This window comes from Mastomys coucha, unplaced genomic scaffold (genome assembly GCF_008632895.1).
Source record: "Mastomys coucha isolate ucsf_1 unplaced genomic scaffold, UCSF_Mcou_1 pScaffold15, whole genome shotgun sequence".
Lineage (NCBI taxonomy): Eukaryota > Metazoa > Chordata > Mammalia > Rodentia > Muridae > Mastomys > Mastomys coucha.
In genome coordinates, this window is record NW_022196897.1 from 88,465,912 (window position 1) to 88,490,757 (window position 24,846).

The 24,846-nt window shown below is 39.3% G+C and overlaps 1 protein-coding gene across 3 annotated transcripts in view; it reads right to left on the bottom strand.

The window, feature by feature from the left end:
• Window positions 1–24,846, bottom strand: part of Pdhx (pyruvate dehydrogenase complex component X) — a 62,140-nt gene that overhangs the window by 25,970 nt on the left and 11,324 nt on the right. For all 3 annotated transcript variants that reach the window (XM_031371175.1, XM_031371176.1, XM_031371177.1), the window contains 2 exons: window positions 17,814–17,894; window positions 4,205–4,305 (listed from right to left, as the gene is read on the bottom strand). In XM_031371175.1, coding sequence (XP_031227035.1) covers window positions 4,205–4,305; window positions 17,814–17,894 — 182 coding nt within the window. The remainder of the gene's footprint in view (window positions 1–4,204; window positions 4,306–17,813; window positions 17,895–24,846) is intronic.

A 24,846-nucleotide genomic window follows, 5' to 3' on the forward strand; every position in this document is an offset into this window, starting at 1 on the left:
TTGGAGGGGAAACTGGGAATGGAGAAATTTACATGTAAATAAAGAAAATATCTAATAAAAAAAAGAACAGACTTGTAGTTACAAGAAAAAAAATAAGTTTCAAGCAAATCTTTAGATGACAATATCATATAGTTGATAGTGGGAAACACTGCTGTTTCTTTATGATTTCCTCTTACTTCCTTTCAACTGTTAATGTTCATTACAGATTGGGTCAATGAATACTATGACAGGCTGCAAGATGTTCACTAATACAACAATTACCACGGAAAGCTTGACTTGTGGGATAGTATGGCATTTTAAAGTCACACTAACTTTGATGTTTATTAGTATGTCCACTATCCTGAAATTTAAAGTAAAGGTAAGCTCTATGGGTTAGAAAGCTTTGCAGACATAGTGATTACCAATGGAGACTAGAAACAGAGACTGTAATGGAAAAGGACAGAAGACACACCAGCTACAACCTGACCAGATTGTACACCAGATACAACACAATTTAGAGAAGGGAATGGTCATTATAGCCTGTTAGTGGCTATTCTTTCCTGGTTGTCAACTTGACTATATCTGAAATGAACTACAATCCAGAATTAGAAGGCTCACCTGTGGCCCTAATCTGGAGGCTGAGAGATACAAGTTTCCAACCTGAATCTTGGCATGGAGATCTTGAGGCATAGTGGCTATGAATCCCAGATTAAGATAGGAAGATCTATGAGTTCAAGGTCATCTGGGATTAAAGGTGTGGTGGCACACACCTTTAATCTGGGCCACACCTTTTGCTGGAGAGTTATTATAAGGACTTTGGAAGAAGGAAGACTTGTTCTGCTTCACCTACTTGCCTTGTGGGACTGATCAACTGCTAGATTCTTGGACTTCCATTCACAGCTGCTGCCAACCATTGTTGGGAGTTAGACTACAGACTGTAAGTCATCTATAAATTTCTTTACTACATAGAGACTACCATAAGTTCTTTGACTCTAGAGAACCCTGACTAATACACAGCCCTACTTAAAGTCATTAAAATCTTCAAGTGAATTAAATCTTTTCTAGGCATGCTAGTTTGGTGAGGACATTTACTTCTATTGTAGTTAGCAAATAGTCAAAGCTGGTGCACACACATTAACAGAGGCATAAATAATTTTCTGCAAAATCACACTTAGAAACCTATCAGGCTTTTGCTACTGAAAGAGTTAAATTTGAGAAAATTACAGAAAAACACAGTGGACCAAGGCCGAACATGTCCAAATAAGCCTGGGCAGAAGCAAATAGGCTGTTAGACATCCGAGAACTAGCAGGTCAAAAAGACATAAACTATAAAGATAGGAAAAAAACATGCAAGGACATGTCTGGGCAGACACTGAGTAGTGGGCCTCTTAGATATGGTTTAAGGTCAGATGCTCTGTTGACTCAGATTAACACCAACCTTAGGAATTTTCCACTCTGTTCTGCACATAATATAGTTGATATTTGAACTAGCCAATCATGTATAGCCACACTGATTCCTTTGTTCCCCTAGACCTTCTTCCTATATAAACCCCTAACCCCTGAGCCTCATGGTCAATTCCGCTGTCTCCTGTGTGAGATACAAGTCGAACCGGAGCTCCGAAATTAAACTACCTCATGTGTTTACATCAAGATGGTCTCTCGTGATTCCGAGACTTGAGTGGGGGTCTCCCTACGGAGGGTCTTTCACTACAACCCCTCTCTACCAAAATTAGGAGCCTGGGACAATTAGCATCCAAGATGTTCCCACACACTGTCCTACTCAATCAAAAACCTCTACAGCTTTTAGGCCAATGTGGTTTGATAAAAATGAAGTTTCTTTTACTCTCTGCTCTAATCCCAATCTGTCCTCCCTCCCATGTGGATAGCTTCCTAAGTTTCAACACTGTGTCTGTTACGATAGCTGGGAACAACTAGTTATGTGGGCATAGTAATGATTATTTTGCCATGTTTGTTTCTTCATCTGCCAAGTGAAAATAGCAACTGTAGCTATCAAAGATTTGTTAGGACGGATAAAGAAGTTCCCCATATAAGGGACTTTGAACAGTGCCTGTCACTTGACATACATGGTAAAAATATAATTTCTGTGTTTGTCTTCAAGTTACTAAATTAAAACAAATATCAACAGGGATCAATATTAGAGTACAGAGAAAGTTTAGTAAAGATAAGAAATTCATGCCTAATAGATCAGCACATTCTCAGGAACATAATGAGACAAACTGCCTCAAAATATAATCATTACTATGGACTGAGAATAACTGTTCAGTTTTTAGTATCCAGATGATCAACTTTGTTTTAGGCCATGGTTTCATACAGCCCTACTAGTCTAGCATCTAGCATGCTGTGTAGGCAACACTGCTTACAAAGATTAAGCACAGGAACTTCTCAGTGACCACAGAATTGTATCCCCAAGAGTGAACAAGGTATAATTCGTAACCTTCTTAAGAATGTGAATTCCAACTGTACATTAATGCTTTAGTGATGAAGATGCAGCTTATAGAACCTTATCTCTAATAAGCACAACTAATTGCCTGACTCTGAAAATAAAAATCTGTCACACATCTTCCTAGCATTTTATTATATTTACAAACATAAGGCTTACTCCACAATGAAAAGCAAAGGCATAGCTCTTGCTTGCACAGAGAGATGGAAGGGAAAAAGACTAGAAATGCCACCTTCGTGGCTTCCGCCCCATTCTGCCTAGTAAAACTGCATACCTCCTGGCAGGAACACTACTTACTAGTCCTACTACTCAGAAAGCATTATGATACTACTAAAATCACAAAGGCCTGCTACACAGAGTCTTTCCTCTGGTGGGGAAATAACTGTTTCTAAAGCAGCCATCAACTATACTCCTTTCCTACCTCGTCTCAGAATTTAGGACCAGAAGGATAGAAACTACTGACCCACTGGCATGGCTAGAGTTTGAAATGCATTACTGAGCAGTTATGTGGAAAATGCTATTATCATGAAAGACTTGCAGAGCCAAGCAATCCAGAGCTGCAGCCAAGAACAGGCTGCCAAAAGCACATGCAGGAAAGCATAGTTGAGTTTGTGGCATATGGTAATTCAAGCAATCTTTTTCTTTTGAAAAGTACCGTACAAATTATTAAGCAAATTACTTTTGGTATAGATTTTTCCAGCTATAAAGACAGAAAAAAGTTACCCTTCAATTCACATTTCACTCAAGTACATTAACTATATGTTCACTGGTATGTTTTTAGGGGGCTGCTGATAAAATACATTGCAAGGAGTGGATGTTGGAAATATTAGAGTGTTGAGAATAAACTACCAGGGGCTAAGAAAACAAAACACCCAACAAGATCATTTCATATAGAAAACAAATGACAGAAGGAAGGTCTACATGAACTAGAGTATAAAATCCTAAAGTACCATGCATGTGGACAGAACAGAGAAAGGTCCACATCTAGCTGGAGTATGAAGTCCTAAGGAACTTTGTATGTGGACAGAATAGACAAAGGGGGTGGGGGTAGTTATACCTAAGCTTCACCTAGAGACTCAAACATCCATCCATGGAGGATGGCCATCGGAGGGACAGCTTGCTTGAGCAATTCAAGTGGGAGAGGGCAAAATGGATACTCACTGCTCAGTCACCACCAACCATGACTAATGATGGTGCCAATGTCACCAAGGGCTGAGTGACCAGCAGCACTGACGGGCACAGCAGCACTACGGAGTCCTAGAGTGACATTTATGTATTTCCTTACTTAATCTTCCCACTACAGCATGACTTTTAAATCATCTCTGCAGCCAAGGGAAAGACATCAGCAAATGAATCTGCCACTTGTTCCACGTCAAGTAGAGCTGGCAGCACTTTCCATTTACGATCAACCTGGCAGTGACTACAGGGCCCACAGTCTCAGCTGCCATACCAACACCATTCTGTCTGCTCTGGGGACAGAATGCTGGTGGGCTCCACAGTGAGCACATGGCACAGGCCAACAGCCATGCTTTACCCACACAGCTTTACACTGGTTATATTATTTGCTCTGTATAAATGGTCTAAAATTCTATCCTAAAACCACCATACATAAGATTAAAAAAAAAATTTCTATGGGAAAAAGGCAATTACTAAATTTTGGCACTAAAATATTGTTAAAGATGTGAATTAAACATATTACATAGTAGATAACAAGGCGCACAGGAGGACTTTATTTTTCTCAAGGAGTTCACACCCACATCTTACCACTATCTTGGCCAAGATGCCATCATCATTCGAATCTAAGGTGACCACAGCCTTGTCCGTCTCAATCTCACATAACGAGTCTCCAGCACTCACAGCTTCACCTGAAAAACAACAGGAAGTTGTTTGGTTGTTCTGTTTTAAAATGGTATTTTAGTACTTATTTATTTAGTGGGGTGTATGTGTGTATGCACATCCACACAATAAATACATGGCTCATGTGTGGAAGGCAGAGGACAATTCATGGGAGTTAGTTTTCTCTTTCAACCATATGGGTCCCATGGACCAAACTCAAGTCATCCAGCTTAGAAGCAAGTCTGAGCCTTCTTACCAGCCCTGTTTTACTCTTCTAAATATGAAAATTAATATGAACATGTGTATAGCACGAATGAATAAGAAAACATTCCAAGCTGTGAAAATACAATTAGTTCTCAATATACGTTTGCACATGTATGTGGATGTTTTCCAAAAGCTATATAATGGGTATATTTACTATAATAAAAATTATTACCAAGATAGACAAAATTTTAAAAATAATTCATACTCAGAGATAACAAAAACAAATGCATTTATTTATGGGATAAATTAAGATTCCTTGTCTCTTTATTTTTGTTTTTGAAATGAAATTTCATATAGTCCATGCTAGGCTTGAGTAGACAAGGACAACCTTAGATTCCTAACCTTTCTGCCTCTCAGCCTCCACTCCAACCCCATTTTGGGGGTGGAATTTGACTATTCCTTTACGTGAGAAACCGTATCATTTACAATACTTTTTTGTTAACTGTTTAGGACAAATTCAGAAACTTTGCTAGTACTATGCAGCACAGAATGAATATAGCATAAACCGAAAATAAAATACATCTGTGAAGCCAACTAAGACCATTTCTATGCAACAGAAAAAATACAAAACTCAAAATGTGTACAGAAGACAACACTACATAAGTGCAGGTTTTTGGGCCTAAAGGCCAAGGGAAAGATGTGTGTTGTGTGAAATAATAAAAATAACGGCAAGATCCCACGCTATGCCATGCACCAGTGGGCCATATGGCACCAGCACGGTGTTTCCACTTCGGCTGACTCTCTGATCCGGAGCTCCTGAAACATCTCCACCTGACTTGATAAATTCTCTTGGCAAAGCAGGGCGGTGGTGGTGCACACCTTTAATCCCAGCACTTGGAAGGCAGAGGCAGGCAGATTTCTGAGATATAGGCCAGCCTGATCTACAGAGTGAGTTCCAGGACAGCCAGGGCTATACAGAGAAAGCCTGTCTTGAAAACAAAACAAAACAAAACAAAACAAAACAAAACAAAACAAAAACAAACAAAAAAGTTCCCTTGGCAAGTCATTGCCATGCCAGCCCCATGCAATGATGGCCCACCTCATGGTTAAATGTCACAATACCCAGTAACCTGGTAATCAAAATCCTTGAAGCTTATAACTGATCAGTCAGATTTATATATCAATAAATTCTCAATTCACAAGATGCCCACACAATAATTTCTGAGCCAACTGATGATACAAGCTGCCCGCCTAAATTACACAAGTTATCCCAATTATTCTATCCTTTATGATACTCATACCTACCTGTGGCTGTTTAAAGCCACGTGTAATCTGGATCGTCTTCCTCTTACCCCACCTTTCTTCCTTCTTCCCCGACCCTGTCACTGAAAGGCTTGGCTCCACCTCCCTGTACGATCACAGGCTTCTTGTATTAATATTTAAAATAATTGGACAGGAAAAGTCCTGCTACAGATGTGGGGCACAGAATGGCCAGTCAAGGCTTTAGGAGGCAAAGGATAAGAAATGAGAGGACTAAAACATCTCTCAGCAACATAAGCTGAGGCAGACTACCCTTGAGGACAAAAGATGAGCACAACCCAGGGTGTAGGGAATGGGCAGGAAGAAAGAATGGAAACAACAACTCAAACCACTGTCCACTCAAAGCAAGGCACAAAACATGGTTCTCAAGCACATAAGAAACCCAATGTTATGAAAACAGAATATAATCAATAATTACAGCAGAAACTAAGTTTTGGAAAAACTACTACAACATATCTTTTCAAGTATTTTGAGGTAAAACAGCCATTACAAATACAAGAAATTTTTTAAAATTACATTCAGGAATGAAACAAGATAGTATCAAGAGGAAAAGAAAACAATGAAAAGCAGTGGGGAGAAAGACTTGAGGTCCAGAAGTGAGCATGACAATGGAGGAGGCATGACAGCACTGCAAGGGCAAGCAGGAGAGTAAAGGAAGGACAGGCAGGAAGGACAGCCTGAGGCACTCTCCTCAGGAGGTCCAGGGAGGCAGCTGGCTGGAGGCACCAGAGAGGCAGTAGTAGAGACCACTGCTGAGAAGTTCCCAGTACTAGAGGCAGGAGTCAGGGGGAAGAATTCTGAATGGTTGTACTGACTAAAATGGGTACATAAAGGAGTCTTGTGGCTTGGAGGGAGGGAGGCTCTGACTTTTATGTAGGTGCTGGTGACAGGGGATGTGAACACATGAACGTTAATTAGCTTTACTTTGATGAAAACTCAGCAGGGAATAAGAGTATTAGATAGCATAAACATGAATGCACATTTGATAACTAGAGAGACTGTGTATGGTCGACAACAGAAAACACACCTTAAAAAGTTATCAGGAAAAAACAGATTACCTCAGTGGAATGACAGTGTCAGAGCACACTTCAAGAGCTGCAAGAGTCAGAGGTCAGTGAAATAGCACAATACTGAAGAAAATCATCGTCTGGAACATTAGACACAGCCAGACAACCAATTAAGAATGAATTGTCAAGTATTTTAAGGTATATAAAGTGTAGGAAAATTTACTAATAGTGATTAAAGAACTCTTACAAAATGTACTTTAAGACAAGCAGACACAAATAGGAGGGATGTGCACAGAAACAAGTCACCACTGAAGGTGTTAACGTGTCACCCATTTACAATGCAACACCTAAGGATTAAACAGTGAAATAAACTCTAAAAAAATAACAGGATAGATAAGGAGAAGGCTTAGCAAGGGCTAACTGTGCTCACAACTTTGGTACAGTTAGAAGAAAATGTGAATTAATACTAGATCCACCTGGCAAAATTTAGGGATTTAAAAATACAAATAAAATCTATAGCATTCAAAACTCAGGAAAAACAGAAAACAACAAAATGATTGTCTAGAAGAAAGTGAGAGTATAAGAAATAAAAAGAATAAAAACAGAAATGTCTAAAAAAATTACAGAAATCAGCCTAGGGTATGAGTAATCACAGTACAGATGAATAGACTAAAACCATCTATTACAAACAGATTATCAAAATTAACATAAAACTAAAATCTTTGCAAATGTGCATTATAAGAGACAGACCAAAAACAAAGCTGAATGAAAAGTACAGAAGTAGAAAAATATAAGATATATAAACATACTTACTCATATACAGTTCCCAGCTGTATACAGCAGAGATACTAACCAGTTGATACAGTAAGAGAATACCAAAGAGAATGGTTGATACAGTAAGAGAATACCTAACACTAATAAATACACTATAAAAGTTCAATGTATGGAAACTTTTAAGTATATCAGAATGAACAACCAGGTAATTTTGCCTCAGTTACTGGAGCTTAGGACTACTAATATTAATATTTTAATGAACTAAATTTAGCTGTTAGATGGTATTTACCAAACATCTAAAAGATACCTACCACCTTTATCCCCAACAGGATGCTTCTGGCCAACAAATATTTATTGACAACTGTGTTGTGCACTAAAGTCGCAGTCGTGGGAAACAAGAGCGGGTTTGTCTGTTTGAATTTCTGACTCAAGAAGCTTCCTATATCCCTCAAAAAGTCAGCAGGCTGAGAAGTCAGCATGCTCTGGGATTATTCAGGAGGTCCTCTGACTCATTTCTAGAAGGGAAGAGGAACTCCCTAGAATAAGAGGACAGCTCCTGGAGCCTGAGATGATGAGTGGGCACTGTGCAAAAAGGTGCCCAGTCAGAGCTCTGAGACCACACAGCAGGGTGCTTTAGGCAAGTGGCAGACCAAGGGAACCAGTGGACACTAGGCTGCAGAGAGGCAAGAACAGCAGGAGAGCTGTGGCTCCAGCCTGCCATCCATGTGCTTCTCTCATCAGATGCTCCAGGAGAGGCCCCGACAGACACTCTATTTCCAGCAGAAGCCCCACCCCATGGGAGAACCTACTAGACTAGGCAACTTTTCAAATACTTCTTAGATGCACAGACAACAAACTCTGGCCATACAAAAAAATTACTGTATTATTTTTCATGCACATTTAAATTTCAGCTACTTTTAAAGAAACATGTGCAAACTTACTTTGGCCATGTAAGTTTCTGACTCAACTCAGACACACTTCTGCTATTTCTGAATTCCTCTGCTAATTTGAAAAAAAAAATCACAAAGTGTATCAGGAAATGCTTTGCTGCTACTGTTGCTCTCTCAAATTTACTAGACACAAGCTCCTTCATAATAGGAGAATTTATTTTGTATTTTCTACCATTTCCCAAGTTTCAGCCAGTGCCCCCCCCCCCACTTAACTTCAGATGGAAATGCTTTGAGGGGCAGAGACTTCAGAAATCCTTAGTTCTTCATAAGCAAACGTAAAATTGTTCTTTCCATTTACTTGGTCACAGCATTTGATTTGCAGCACATTCGTAACATCTGAAAAGGGCATTCTTTTTCTTTCTAAAGCCACACCTCTCTCTACCCACATAAAGACTATGCCAGCAATATGAGCATGCTGAGGGAGCCAGAGCCCATGATCAAGAGAGCAGGACACAGAAAAACAAGTCAGTTGTTGAACCAAAGAGTTTAAAACAGAATTATTCCACGAGGAAGCACTGTCCATAATGATCAGGAGACTGAAGCTGATCAGTCATCGCTGGCAGTGCACCCAGGACATTTGAGATTGTGTAATGACTCCCAAAGATCCGAACCCATGGCCCCAATACTGATTAGCACTGAGCTGCTCAGCAGAGGAGTAATGAGGAGCCTCTGCCAATCCCAGACACAAATGATCTCCGTCAAGTTATTTATCTTTCCAATTTTCAGGAAGATTTTAAATGTGCAGCTATAAAAAAAAATGGACCTATAAGTTTTATGTTTACACTTCACATACACCTTTAAAAACATTTTGCAACATTTCCTGTTAAAAATAAAGTTGCAGATATATTTCTAGCTAATAAGCCATTAGTAATCAAAAAGCAGCCTACCTCCCTATTCTGCCCTCTGTCATGTAAACAGGTCACGCAGCAAACTTTCATGTACAAGGCGCACACACAAGAATGGAAGGCACTATGAAAGCCTACCCTACAACACGAGGTTCAGCTTTGCCCAGCAGTCTGTGTTCCAGTGGGTCATTCTTAGCTGAGACTCACGGGTGGGTTCCCAGCCTCGAGTGGCTGGCTGCAGAAGATGGCAGCTCCTCTGCAACCTGCACCATCTCCTCCTGTTTCATGTCAGTGTTGGAGGTGAGTCAGGCCTGGAGCAAGAGTGTGGGCCCAAGGAGGATCCAGAGCAGAGGCTACTGCCCAGCACCGAAGCCAGCAAGATTGTCCTAGTCCTTTGTCCAGATAAGCAGCTGACAGAACTGAGGATGAGTTTCAGAGACTACGCCCTCTCCTAAACATGTCTCAAACACTGTGAATGTCAATGCTGATTGTATTAAATGCAATCCCCAGCCTCTTACACAACAATTTTATTCTACTGAAAGTGAAGACTACACATCTGTTTCAAAGGTGTGTGTACAGAATAGCCAGCTGTTATCTGTTCAGCAAGTAGGTCAGATCTGTATGAAGAGTAAGGAAAATGTGCTTGTCACTGCTATAGTGAGTCATGGTGACCATCATGCTGATAAAAGAAGCCAAACAGAAAAGCTTGTTTTCTCCTGTTCTAGAAGAAACACTAAGTTTAAAGATAGGACCATCAGGTTGGCAAGAGCTGGTGTGGGGAGGGAGTGGCTACCTCAGACAGCAGGTGTCTTTGGCATGAGAGAAATGCTCTATAACTGAACTGAGGTGGCAGTCGCATCACAGTGTACTGAAAACCGATGACTGCTACAGTATGTAAATTACCTTGATAAAAACTATCAAAATAGTCCTGTACTGAACAAACTGTGAAGTTTACTTTTCAAATTTTTCCACTTTATCATCACAGACACATGGCCATACACAACAGAAGCCAGGCCTCTGCTACAGATGACTCCAGGGGCACTTACTCACACAGCATGAAGCGTCCTTCAGAATAACACTACACCAGTTATAGATCATCATACATCTTACATGAACGTGGTGTGACCCACTCACGGTTCTCAGTCACATGAGGCAATGCAGGACACAAGGGCAGATTCTGAGCAGTCACATTCCCCACTCATTGCTGGCTCCATCCACGCCCTGCCCAGCCTGCGCACCCTCAGCTTAGTCTGGTTTTGTTCCACAGAGTAGAAAACAGACTTTTACACAGACTTTTACATCTTCTAAAATAGACTTGAATTTTTAGTTGAGGAATAACAAACTATGATCACTTTAAATGGGAAACCCTGAAATATACCCCTCAAACAGGAAACTTTCAGTAAGGGGGAATTACAGCTCAACTCATCTTTCAAGAGATTGCACATGTGGATATAGCCTAGAATTTTCAAAGCACCTTCTCTAATTTTATGGTGTTTGTATTTAACTCTTAAACTGAAATAAAATAAAATATTGAATACAAAGCTATTATCTGAGTCATTCAAAAGATAGAGATAACGTATATGCTATTATCTTACTTTTCTGTAACTTAGAAAATGAAATGAAGATGCGTTCTGCTAGAATTCTAAAGCCAAGATGTAGCTTCACTCAGTCAGTTCACTCCCAGGGTGGGCAGCCTAGTGGACAGGCATGGCGAATCTTATGGCAGGCCTTGCTGCACTCTGACCATCTTAGCTTCTAACATACAACACACATGTACTTGTAGCATTGTCTGACATGGCTGTAATTACAAAGCCTCAGACTTTTAGGAACCCTTAAGGCTTATAAAGATTGCACTTTGTCCACAGGGTATCAAATCATTATCTAGTCTTTTCTTACAATATCTACTTACCTTCTTACATGTTTTAAATTCTAAAATAATTGTTTTAAATAAGTGACTATACATCAATAAAGACTTCACTATCAAAATGGAAACAATGTATCAAAAAACTACCTGTCAGAATATAAATTTGTTTTCAATACAAAATGAATTAACTAACCCAATACAGATATACTGCACTCACCATTTTAGATGAACCTTTAAAGGGTTCATGAATTACTAAGAAACTAGGATTAAGGATGGTCTCAATTACTTCCAGTATATTACTAAGTAACACCCCCTGCCCCAAAAGCTGGATTAATACAGAATTTAAGGAGCAAACTGCAGGGAAATAGGCTCCAGAAGATTAAAATGTATCATCTGTCATCCATGAAACAAGTGTACTGTTGGAAAGTAGAGCAAATGTCTGAACCACGTGCTTCCTGCCTCTTGACCACACTGTCCAGTCCCACTGATTACCTCACTACACTGCTAGTGAGCTTCAGTGCTTACATATACCAGCCTGTAACGTCACAAACTTTGATGGAACTTAATCTTTTCAAGTCATTACTTAGGGGTGCCAACATCCTGCTGTAATGAATATGGAAATAGTCAAAGCTCTAAGTCATGAGAAGAAAAAGGTAAAATAGACTCCCATGGATCAAATTACTTAGAAATGCAGAACTTTCTCAGCCACTGATAATTATTTTAAAAGATGTCAGAAGTCATGCAGAGCCAGTCCTCAAAGGGCCTCAGTGAAGCACTGGCTTTGGTTTATGTGACTCCTGGAGTCCTAGAAGGCACTGTCAGATGTTTCTTTGAATATGTCTTCCATCTTCTCCTTAGTCCTATTGGACATCTCACTGTATTCTTCTTAGTCCCAACTTCTCTTTCTAATCTCCCACTGCTTTACCTTCCTCTGGGGCGTGAAAACTCTTGCTCTGCAGTTCACAAATCTGGGGTGTGTGTTTTTTGGGGGGGCAGCTGTGGTTCCACATCCTCTGCTTCCTCCCTCTCAGGGTATCCTGCTGCCGCTGCACACCAGGGGCTGGAAGGATTTGTGGGTGGAGGCTGGGAGGAATTCAGTGCTACAGTTCTTTACACAAAGGCCTTTTCCCACAATCTTCAATGAAGCAGCTCTCTTAGAGGATCTTAGCTTGTGCACTTGTGCACGCACCTTTACTCAGGGTGAGTTTACATGCATACAGTTTATTCCATGTGAATCAGAGGTATATATGGACTTTGGAAATTGGGAAAGAGTTTTCAGGGTAAATGAAAATCATTGGCTGGAGTTTAAAGTTCGTGAATGCCTCACTTGTATGAAGAGATATTCCAGGAACCATAGGTACTTGCTGTGCAGATCCTTATCAAGAAAAGAGAAAGTTTGCAGGTCAGCCAAGGACTGACTATTCATTCAGCCTTCCCCAGGTAGAGGGTGTGGGGAGAAAGGATCCCCAGACAAGGTCAGAGAAGAAGCTCTGCTGGCAAAGGGAGTCTGCTCAAATGAGAATTTGAGCAGAACTCAGATGAACTATTCTGTCATGGTAGACTTCAATCTTTATAAACAGAGTTTCCCCACACAAATCTTCTGTTCATGTCTTTAACACCCTTACCCAACCTTCAACATTATATTTAATTTTATGGTCAACACCTTTCATGACTAGAACTTCCACCCTAGAACTTGGCCCTTTTCTCTGCCTGGTGTTTTTTAGAGTGTGTCTATGTTATCATTTTTAATTCCTTCTCTTATATGTTTAATAAGTTCAAATTCACACATTTTTGTTTGAGTTTAGTAATCCTAAGCAACGGCAGATCCTGGAGGTCTACTTGCTGCTGGCTCTGCTTACTGAGCTTCACTCCCAGACAACTGCTTCTGAGCACATCATTAAGTTTGGGACTGAGTTCTCAGCAAGTGGGACTTGACCTTGGAATCCTGCATGGGTTATGGTTGTGTCCCACCAGGATGGCTTCAAAGGTATTAAAAGCTGAGTACTCTTTGCCTCAGCCAGGAAGTTCTCACAAAGTCCCAAGTACAGGGGTTTCAAGGGAATAGGCATTCTCACTCCACAGAGACTGGCAGACCAACAATGACTCTGTTGTCACACAGCACTGAGCTCTACTCATACTGGGCCCAGACTCCACTTCCTGTAACAGGCTGAGCATCCTGCCTTCAATGCCTAACGCATCTCAAAATCAACCAGACCCAAACCTGAATTTAACCATGGCTTCCTTTTTCCTCCCCCTCGACCAGCTTACATCTCTTTCCCTTTCTCAGCAGTTCCAGGCCCAGGAGGGCACATGGCTTCACTTTCCACTCCCTGCTCTGGCTGAGTTCTTAGGGTCTCTCATGTCTTAAGTCCATCTTTATTCGACAGGGACTAGTTAATCTGTAAAGCTTTCCAGGGTCTCTGTCACATCCCACACTTTTGGATCTGCCCAAGTGCTCACTAAACAACTGCTTACAGAGGCTGCCCAAACTGCTTAAAACCAGGGAAGAAAGCATACTAACACATTCCCCACAAAGGAAAAGATCTAAGCAATGCTACTAGTCAAATGAAACTTCCAAGATCCATCAGCCATAATGTATCATACCCCTTACCCGACACCAGCCTGATCCATATGACCAAACTCTGCTGTGAGATCCCTTCTTGCATTTCCTAATACCCAGATTCTTTCAAAGAAAGGCAGTCTGTCCTCAACCACACCACGCTCATTTGGCCAGGGTTCTCAACAAAATGCCTGCCAGCTCTCTTCCCGGTCTCCACACTTGCCATCATTAGTGGAAGTGACCCTATAAATCACTCGACCTCCTGGAGTCAGAATAGAACCCCATGAGACTAAGAATCCTTGCTCATGCCCTAAACGCTGCATATTTGATGAACACTAGACTGCACCCTTTACTAGCAGTGTTTGCTTTAAAGACACCTGTGCTCACTGCATCAATCACATGGGGCACTATCCAAGTCCTGGCAGAGCTAGTCCTGTGCACCTCCCTCTGTCCTTTTTTAAACACTAATTTGACCAGCCCCTAAGACAAACACCAGGGAGCATACACCAATTGGCCTACAACTTCTCGGTATATCTAGTGATTCTGAATAAAGGCTAAAAGATCTGTCCTCTTTCCTTCAAAGCTAAACACTTTGGAGCATGAATAAAGAGGGGTAGAAGTACAGTTAGAGATGTGTAATAAGATGTTGGCCAGTGGACAATATCTGGAGGGCTTACTCTTACTACGATGGAACAGTGACCAAAGGATGGAAAGCAGAAACGGAAAGCAGATCCCAGAAAACAGAGGGCCTTTCTCACCTTCCTTTACGCAGATGTTATTGCCTTTCCTTCTCTGGCACAGGACCACAACACATTCCCTTTTTGGCCTGGATAGTCAGTCTTTTTTTTTCTAAACACCATACTAGACATTTGAGGTCTGGTGAAATGGCTGCCATACACAGTAGACAAGCACAACTTTACAGACAGGTTTGTATCAAGTATTCTTAGTAACTTAATAACACCAACAATCAAAATCATCTGGTGATTTGGAAAAAACTAAAGAATGGTTTCTTACTTTAGAGTATACTGCAAAGGTACTAAGTACAACATACATATAACAAAGTTTCAAACACACACAGAAGTGGCAAGAAAAGTTAATGAAGTCATGGCATCAAGAGAGTCTTGTTGCAACTATTCCAGTCCTTAACCTCAGAGCTCCCACCAGAGTTACTTCAAACCCAATCATAGACATAGCATCCTGAAACAAGTTCCTCTTCTTGCTGATATCTGGAAACATGGTAGGCTTAAATTAAGTACATTCAGTTCCCTTTCTGGTACGACTACTTCACGACAGGTGAGGTATATTAACACCAGGAAGCACAGACTGCCTGACTGCCTCTCTTACCATGCTAGCAGCTGGACAATCACTAGCTACATCTATTATTATTACTTTATAACAGACTGTACAACAGTGATACACTGACATTAGAATGACTTCTACACAACAGCTGAGGTATGCTGACAATGAGACCTTTCTTATTGATTATTTGGTTACCCTCAGCTGCAGTTTGGAGGAAAGATAGGAAGTAGTCGTCTCTCCTTTTATTACTAGTTTCAAAATGAGTTCGTTTCCTAAAATCCTCTCAAGTTTTTCAATTACTATGAGTTTTCAGTACTGAGAACTGAGGGTTCAAATACACTTTGTGTATACTCAAACACCAGTCATTATCCTTACTGATCCTTAAACGGTCCTATCTTTGGCTCCTTAGGTCTATAAAATGCCCTCTTAAGTTTGGATCATGTTCTTGCTTTCTGAACTAAGAGGATATTCCAGGTTCACAGGCATACTTCCTGCTCTAACAGTAACCAATCTCCAGAGTCTCACTCAAGTCAGTGGGAGCTGGAACTTAAGAAACTCAAGTATGGATGCTTTACTGTGGGTTGGTCTTTGTTTCTACACAGTTCTAGGAAAGACCTTGACAATTATTGTCACAGGGTCTTTATTTAATCTCTGCTACCATTCATCTGTTTTGTCTGTGACCCACACCAAAGTCCAAGCTACCCAGATCCATTCACCTCAACAACTCCTTTGATGTATTCTGTAAAATACATATATGAGCCTGACATTAACACCACCAATCCAACCATAATGTGATCCCTCACCCTAACAGTTCAGGACTGGTTTTGGCGCTCCTTCAGCTAGAACCTATTAGGCATTTATAGGCAAATATACTGACATTTAAAATAGCCTTACCAGCAACCAGATATATGTTTACCTGTTTCAATTTGCCTCAACATTAGGGCACTTTTACATTTTAATTTTGTTTTAAGATCATGCAAAATAATTTTCCTATGACAAAGAGAAAAATAAATCTATATTCAGAGACATTTACCTTTTTGGCCGTTCTGTCTCCCCGTCCTGCCCTCTCCACTACAACCACTTAACCATCATTTTGAAGCTTTTCTCTTATGCCTTTCTGGGTGCTGACCCCATGTCCTCTCACCTGCTAGACAAGTGCTCTACCGCTGACTCTACCTACAGTCCTAGGCTGCAGTCCTAGCCGGGCACTGCCCTTCCTCTTTTTGATGAAACACTCTATCCTTGTCTCTACTATGCTAGTTTTCACTGAACATCTCTCTACATTAACAGGAGGTACTGCTTACTTCTTTATAGCTATAGATGTGTTAAAAGTTAACCAACGGCACTTGGCTCATCCTGACCAGCATCTGGGCTGCCTCCATTTTCTGCTACAAAGGCAATAAACAGCATCACACGTGGTGCGCTTTGTCTTATTTTTACCAGTGTAACACTGAGACATTTAGACTATTTTGCACTCGGAGTATCTGAGAGTACTCACTTCCACCACTCCATCCATTGGTCAGTTGGTCAAACTTCTACATTTCTGTACATGAGATTGAAACATGATGTTTAAATAGCACTTGTTTGCTAATTTTTTTAGATTAAGTGTGTTTTCCTCTATATTTAGGAGCCATTCTGAATCTTTTTTCTGTAACCCATCTGTCACATTTTGAATTTTTTAGGAATAGTCATACTTTGTGGTACAAGCTAAAAATACTGCTTTTTCTGTTATACAAATTTATTATCATTATTCCTTTGTTTTATGTGTATGTGTTTCACATGCACATATGCATGTATACCGCATGTGTGCCTGGTACCCATGGTGGCTGGAAGAAAGTGCTAGATCCCTGGAACTGCAGTTAATGACAGTTGTGAGCTACCATTTGGGTACTTGGACTCAAACCTGGATCTCTTAGAAGAACAACCAGTGCTCATAACGGCTAAGCATTTTCTCAAGCCCTACAAAAAAACATCTTTTTTTTCATTTAACACTTATTGCTTTCTTGACTATAGATTCTGAGAGGCAGGGTATTCACCACACTATCAGCTGTACAAAAATCTATCAAGCTTTTCCCTAGTACTTGTAACAAATGTTTTTATTTTTATATACTATTTGACTTATTGATAATTTAGTCTTGGCACAACACAAATGATAAATCTAATACTGTGTGTTTTCATACTTCAACATCCATGAGTATTCACTGCCCCATTTTCTATTCAGTCCCACCAGTCTGTGTTTTGAAGCACCTACCACATTTTTAACTGTAGAGGCTTAGGGCCCAGTCAGTAGCAATCTACAGTTCTCCACTGTTGCTGTTGTTTCTTTTTTAAAAAGGTTCACATATATTCTTTCTTATTTACTTGTCCTTTCTACTGAAAGCACTTTCCTAGTTCCAAGAAAACATGCACACACATGCAAGCACAATAAGGTTCTAAGTTAAGCAACATGAGGATGATTTTTAATCTAAAAGCCATAAGAAAAGAACTAAATGTTGGAAGGGAAAGCCTTGGAGAGTATACCACTATGTGACAGTGAAAAGATAATAGTTTAACCCAGAAAACTCTGACGTACCAATATGGCAAGTGTTTATTTACACAAATTTACACCAACTGGCAAAGAAAACACATCATGAATTATGTAAAGAACATGATGTGACAGGAACAAAGTGATCAAATCATCAAGCAGGGAAGACATTAGGAACACAGCTGCTCACCTTCCTTCTTCAGCCATTTCACAATGTTCCCTTGTTCCATCGTAGGAGATAGCGATGGCATTAGGACCTTAATAGGATCCGCTGAAATTAAAAACAGAAAAGATTAACCAAACACACACACAGAAATACTACATACTCACACTCACATACCAACACAAATATTATATACACACAAATATTACACACACACAAATGTTATACACACTATACATATATTGATACTATACACACACAAATATTATACTATACATACATACATACATACTACACAAGCTCATGAACTAACACACACATACAATGTCCTTCATAATCTTTTGAGAAAGGACACACCAAAGTGTATTGCAAATTGGAAATGAAATGACTATGGAAAAATAAAACATTAAGCTAATACTTAAAATAGTTAAATATTTAGAATACTTTCAGATTCCTTTTCATGGCTAAAAAGACACCAAACAAGAAAATCAAGACAGGGTTCTAATGTCCTACAACAAAACAATCAGGATCAGATATAATAACTTACTTCTAATCCTATGCTATTCAATATACAACTGTTCTGCTAGTAGGAACAAGCAGGAACACTGGCCTTGTCAAGGGTGACTGGGCAGGAAAACCTCGGCGTTAAGCAGACCTTAGATCCTAATAGGTGCTGTAAAGACATCCCCTTGACTCATGAGACCTCTTAGTAAAGCGTAATGTAGAAACTCCTTTCTCCTTAGATATCTAATGGAGACACTATATAATTATCCAGCATCCTTCCCAAGAGTCTTCACTGTTTAGGACCTCATTGCAAGTGCAGGAGTCTTTTACATTACAACTTACATAAAAGTTATTCCGGCAGAATACCAGAAACAACAAATGCCATTCCCAAAGTCATCCATACAATGTCTTTTGTCCTAATGGACTCTCAAAGGATTGTGGCACAGGCTGTACACATTCCAAACATGAAGAGGATAAATTACACTTTCCTTTTCTTTGTTAATGTTATAGGGTTAAAAGCAAGAGGATTGAGCCGGGTGTGGTGGCGCACGCCTTTAATCCCAGCACTTGGGAGGCAGAGGCAGGTGGATTTCTGAGTTCGAGGCCAGCCTGGTCTACAGAGTGAGCTCCAGGACAGCCAAGGCTATACAGAGAAATCCTGTCTCGAAAAACCAAAAACCAAAAAAAAAAAAAAGCAAGAGGATTTAACACAAATGTTTAAGAGAAGTCAGATATTTCCTTTTGGAAACCAACTGATTTTACTGTAGTTTCAAATGGAAAATGCCTATGGCTTCATGGTAAAGGCAATTTTAGTCCTTTCAAGTATATAATAGTCACAGGAAAACTTTTGTCTGCTCTCACTTCTCTCTGAAAGACCAGGAAAAGCACTTATGCAATGTCTTCATTTTTTTAAAAAATAACTTTTTGTTAATGGAAAATGTGTGTCTTCTCAGGTCTTCCATGGTCTGGGTGCTAATCAATTTCCTTCCAAAGGCAGGTCTGCAGGTCCATTTTTTTCTGTTCTAATCACTAAGGCTCTGTAGGATTGAGGCAGCAATTCACAAATAATGTCCCACCCGCAACCATAAGGCCCGAAATCTAATAAATACAGGGCTGGCCTGAAAAGTCCAACCACAGATGTCCATGGATATTAAGGCATTCACTGTTCCAATCAAACCATCCGTGTTTAGACTCTACCAACTCATTTGGTCTCTAGTCACCTGACTTTCAGTTGGTATCAGTCTTAAGCTAAAGTAGAATGACCACTCATAATGGCTCAAAGAGAGTCTAAACTACATGTCCTATTATCATTCACATTTTCAATAAAAAGACTGAGGTTCAGACTTCCTGCCTAACTTAAGGCTAGCCTCTACTATGCTATGGTACTTTGTGCCTACATGTCCCTTAATGTCCATCAAATGCAATTCATAATTTAATCACTGATTACTAGTAGCCTAGAAATCAACCACAGCAAACTAGACATATCAGCTCCATATGAGCATATTTTATAAGTCTAACAAAATACCTAATATACCTTTACCTTGGGCATATGGAACTGCAGCATTAAAAAAGCACTTTTACAAATGATGATGGGTGTTTCAAATGCACTAGAGAGCAGCTAATTGCAAGCTATCTTAAGAGAACAGATATAGATGTATGCTGGAGAGCTAGCTTAGTACTTAAAAGCACTTGCTGCTCTTCCAGAGGACCTGGGGTTTGAGTCCCAAACTTACATGACATCTTATAACAATATGTAACTCTAGTTCTAGAATATTTGAGGAGCTCTTCTGGCCTCTGAGGTCCAAGCATAAATGTGGTACACAGAGATACATGCAGTTAGAACTTCCATACATACAAAATAAATAATTGTAATTTAAAAAATGAAGGGGAAATAGGTTCAATGGGTCTCCTAACTCCTAAGTTATTAGCAAAGAGACTGGAGAACACAGGCATTCAGCACGTGTCTACTCTGGCATTCATTAACTATCACCAATAATTTCATTTAAATCCAAACTGAACTCTAGTTGAAATAAATTATAGCTACAAAGCAGCTCTAAAAGACTTTTTTGCTTTTTAATCAAACAAATCTTTGTGCATTAAAAGAATCAGGACTTTAGATAGGTAGAAATGATGCAAAGGTCTATGTACCACTTCAATACACTGTTATCTATGAGGAGACCATCAAAGTCTTAAGTCAAATGGACATAGGGGCATCTGCTTAGAGCAAACACACATACACACGGTATAATTCCAAATTGCAACGATTGGACACTTGTAGTTATAAAAAATTTCAGCAAGTGTTCAAAAGTTAATACATGAAACACATTTTAAAGTAATAAAGTAAGTTTTTAAATCTCTGATTATGGTGGAGCTGATTAGTTTTTCATGGCTTACTAAACATGCAGACAACTGCTAAGGAATGGTTATCAAGCTCAACTCTCAACATTTAGTTTTTAAACTTATAGAGACAAATGTATTTGGAAATATAAGAAGGCAACAAACTCTTAATCCTAAACAGGTAAGAAGCAAGCCTCAGCCAGGCGGTGGTGGCACTCGCCTTTAATCCCAGCACTTGGGAGGCAGAGGCAGGCAGATTTCTGAGTTCGAGGCCAGCCTGGTCTACAGAGTGAGTTCCAGGACAGCCAAGGGATACACAGAGAAACCCTGTCTAAAAAAAAAAAAAACAGCAAGCCTCTAAAAGTTTAGCTTTTTAAAAAGTCTCAATATGTTGCTCTTATTAAAAAACTCAAGCCTGGCATTATGGGAAAGAATATGTCATGATTACACATATATTAGTCTGCCAAACAGAATTCCACTTCAGAGAGGTGAAATAAAAGGACACAGTGCTCCCACAATCAGATCTCAATTTGTGACAAATATTAAATCAGTTCTCTCAAAAGAGACACTCTTGTATTTTTACATTTGGTTCAGATGCCATTGTACGACTCATATTACTAGTCTCCTGTGATAATCTCTCCCCTAAGAGACCTTCACATTTCCATTACTCCTGACATCAAAGACTATATTATGAAATGTCTGCATTTATTAAACATTATTTTCAAAGTACAACATCAAGACCTCCAAAATTTTTATTTTAAATGTAAAATAAATCGTAGCCACTCTTCACACCCTTTACGGGTGAATTGGAATTGCTTTCCCAAATGATGACAATAAAATGTAAAAACCCTGCAGTAGATCACTGTCCTTAATCTCCATGAAGGTGACAAAACCCAAACAAAGATATGTTGACATTGCCATTATTCAGTGCTATCTCCTGACTGATTGGGCTGCCTTACTACTGAGTAAGATGTGCCATACATATATTCTGCTCACTCCACACACTTCCTGCTAGAAATGCCATTTCAAACCATGAACATTAAACTAAGAGCACAGGTTTCATCCTAATAGATCCTCTGTAGATGGGAACATTATACACTTCTTCCCCAAATGTCTTTTTTTTTCTGGATAGAGAAAGTATACAATCATAAACGAGGCTTTAGGTATCAGGCCTACACATAGCGACTACCTGCCCTTTGTGGCTCTTCATGCCTTCTTGGCTCCCTGGAACAGGATTAAGCTGCACCTCTACTTTCCACGTGTATTTACAGACCCTCTTCACGTCAGTGAGCAGTACATTCCACATTCTTGTCCCAGTGAGAAGGCTGGGGTGTGCACCAACTACTTCCTACTAACATCCACTTCCCAACTGTGAGCAGAGAAATATGCTCAACTGGTTATATTAGTTTACATAAAATAATACCTAACCATATGTTATATTTTGCTAGAATTCAACCTTTTGTAGTGATTCACTGGTTGTTCATTTTTATAAAGCAGTTAGATTATTTCAAACTAGTTGGCAAGTGAGCCAATATACAGAAATTATAAAACATTAAAAATATTAAGATGACTATGGTGTTGGGTGTTTTTACTATTTTATTTTGAAACATTAAGTTTTAAGAGTAAATGCCTCACAAACCATTACAACTATTTTACTGTCTGTCTCATAAGAACAACAGAATTAATGACATTGAAATGTTGTTGCTTGATATACAATATGAGCTGTATGAACAATTTGTCACTAAATTCAAGTAATTTTTATAGTTCTCTTAAATCTATTCTGTCAATTTTCCTACAGCAAAATTCTGACTTTAATTTTAAACGTGGCACAATAATCTGATTCTAATTTTTCTCTAACGTGTATTTTTAACCTGGCAACAAAACTCACATTTCAGCAAAATCAATTATATTGCAGATTTAAGTACATAATATATGCAGACATTCTAAAAGGTCACTGGATTAACAGAGAAATTAATATAAACAAATTCAAAATATAAATGCAGAACAAATTGCTTCGTATTAGTATGAAGTAGATCTAAGCTCATTACAATAACGAAAGTAATTAAGGACATACAGTACAGCCAAGTGGCACACTCTACCCCACTTATTGAGGTAACCTATGCACACAAAAACCATGAAATGAACAGGCAAAGACAAAAGAACAATGCCCAGTACTCTCAGCTCCAAAGCAGGAATTCACTGATAAAATACATCTTTAAAATTGCTATACAAATAGAGCAATCCTGCCATCTGCAGGCTGAAGAGACTACAGCAGAACTAAGGGCAGGAGACTTAAAAGCAGCACAGGCCACAGAACAGCAAGACTGCAGCAGTGAATAAAGGAAATTTCAGTGTCTCTATAAAATAAATGACTGCTTGCCGGCTGTCTTTGCACCATGCTATTCTGCTGTGATGCTAGTAGAATTACTGAGAGATCACAGGCCTTGCCTAGCAGGCTAACAAACATTCCAAAGACAATACATGATATCCAGTTGCTACTACTGTTTGCATATAAGCAAAGAGTAAAGCAACACACCTAAAATGACAACAGCCATTCAATCCTAGTAAGTTTTGGAATAAATTTATAGAATTTCACTCCCTGCCACCAAACTTATCTAACACTGAGGGGGAAAAGTCCTTGAATTTTCATTTTGAAAACAGAAACCAATCAGAAAGTGGAGAACAACTTTCAGAATCAGAAATGGTACACAACTTTGGAAGTAGAAAAGTAACAGTTGCCCAAAAATAGACTAAAAAGACCATACAAAGCTGCATCTTAAATCAAAAGACTGAGGTGAACAGAGGGGAGGTAGGTGCCTACCTAGGTGTCTGAGCCCGGTGCTAAGTAACAACCAACCCCATCCCATTTAACAGCATACAGGGCTCTTTTCTCTAGAGAAAACTTAGAATTTAGGTTCAACCTACTTGTCCTGGGATATACAGATGAAAAATTGAAGTCAACTGAAACATTAGTTGATGTAACTAATCATTACATTTGTGGAGTAAAAAAGTTATGCAGGACAGCAATTCCTGCAGGAAATAAAAACAAGGGTAATAAGCTTTTAAAATATGAATGTCTCTGAGGCACACAGTACACATTTAGTACAAGCAGTGTCTATGAAATAAACAAGTATACAAAATAAATACATCAAGTACTGAAAGGCAAGAACTCTAGAGACCAGAAATCATCCACAGACAATGTTTAAAATGCAAACAAGAGGACTGGCTAATGCCTGAAGGAAGCTGAGAGTCAAAACCCTTGGCTTTTAAGGAAAATGACTGGAGAAGTGGACGACATACAGAGAGATCTACTATAGGGTTATAAGCCTCTGATTATTTTGTCATATACCATGTGTGTGTATTACCATACTATATGAAATATTTTCTTATTTAACATGTATATACATATTAATAAAATATTTAATTTTTAAAGGCATCAAACTGGAGAGTAGCACTAAACTACCTGGGTGAAATTACTTTAATTTCTGTAAGTTGCTTTATTCCTCTGTATTTCAGCTTCCTCTTCTGTACAACCACAATGCACATTTTCATAAAGAAATGAGGTGATGCATACAAAGTCATTACGATGGGCTCTGGAGAGGACTAAGTCCCAACTATTTTTTATTGACAAGTAGCATATTTGATAGGCACTTAGAAGATGGATTCCTACATGCACTGACACTGTAGTATTCTAGAACACCACAATTCCTTCCTGGAGTAATGAGAGACAGAGTCACAGATGTCTTTGACCTTCCCAGCCTAAACTCTCTTCCCCTCCAGCCATAATCACTCAGCTAAGCTACATTAACTCCTGTATCTGCTCCATTTCATCTTATGCTAACTTTATCTCTCATTAAAATCACTGACGATTGTTTTACCTTCAATGTTACCACAGCTAAAAGAAAAATTTGCAGTCTGACAAATGCCCATGAAGTGGTCTGTTTTGCCAGCCTATGCTTAGGCAAAATCAGAATTTTGACCTCAAAGAGATTATATGTATTTTAGATGGAAATATTTTCAGAATATTCCAAGGGAATACTTTAAGAACCTATACTCCAGTAAATTGGAAAACCTTAAAGAAATGGATAAATTTCTGGACTTGGCCAAACTACCAAAATTCAAATGAGGAGACTGAAGTGATGATGATGACAATGATGATGATGATGATGATGATGATGATGATGATGAAGAAGAAGAAGAAGAAGAAGAAGAAGAAGAA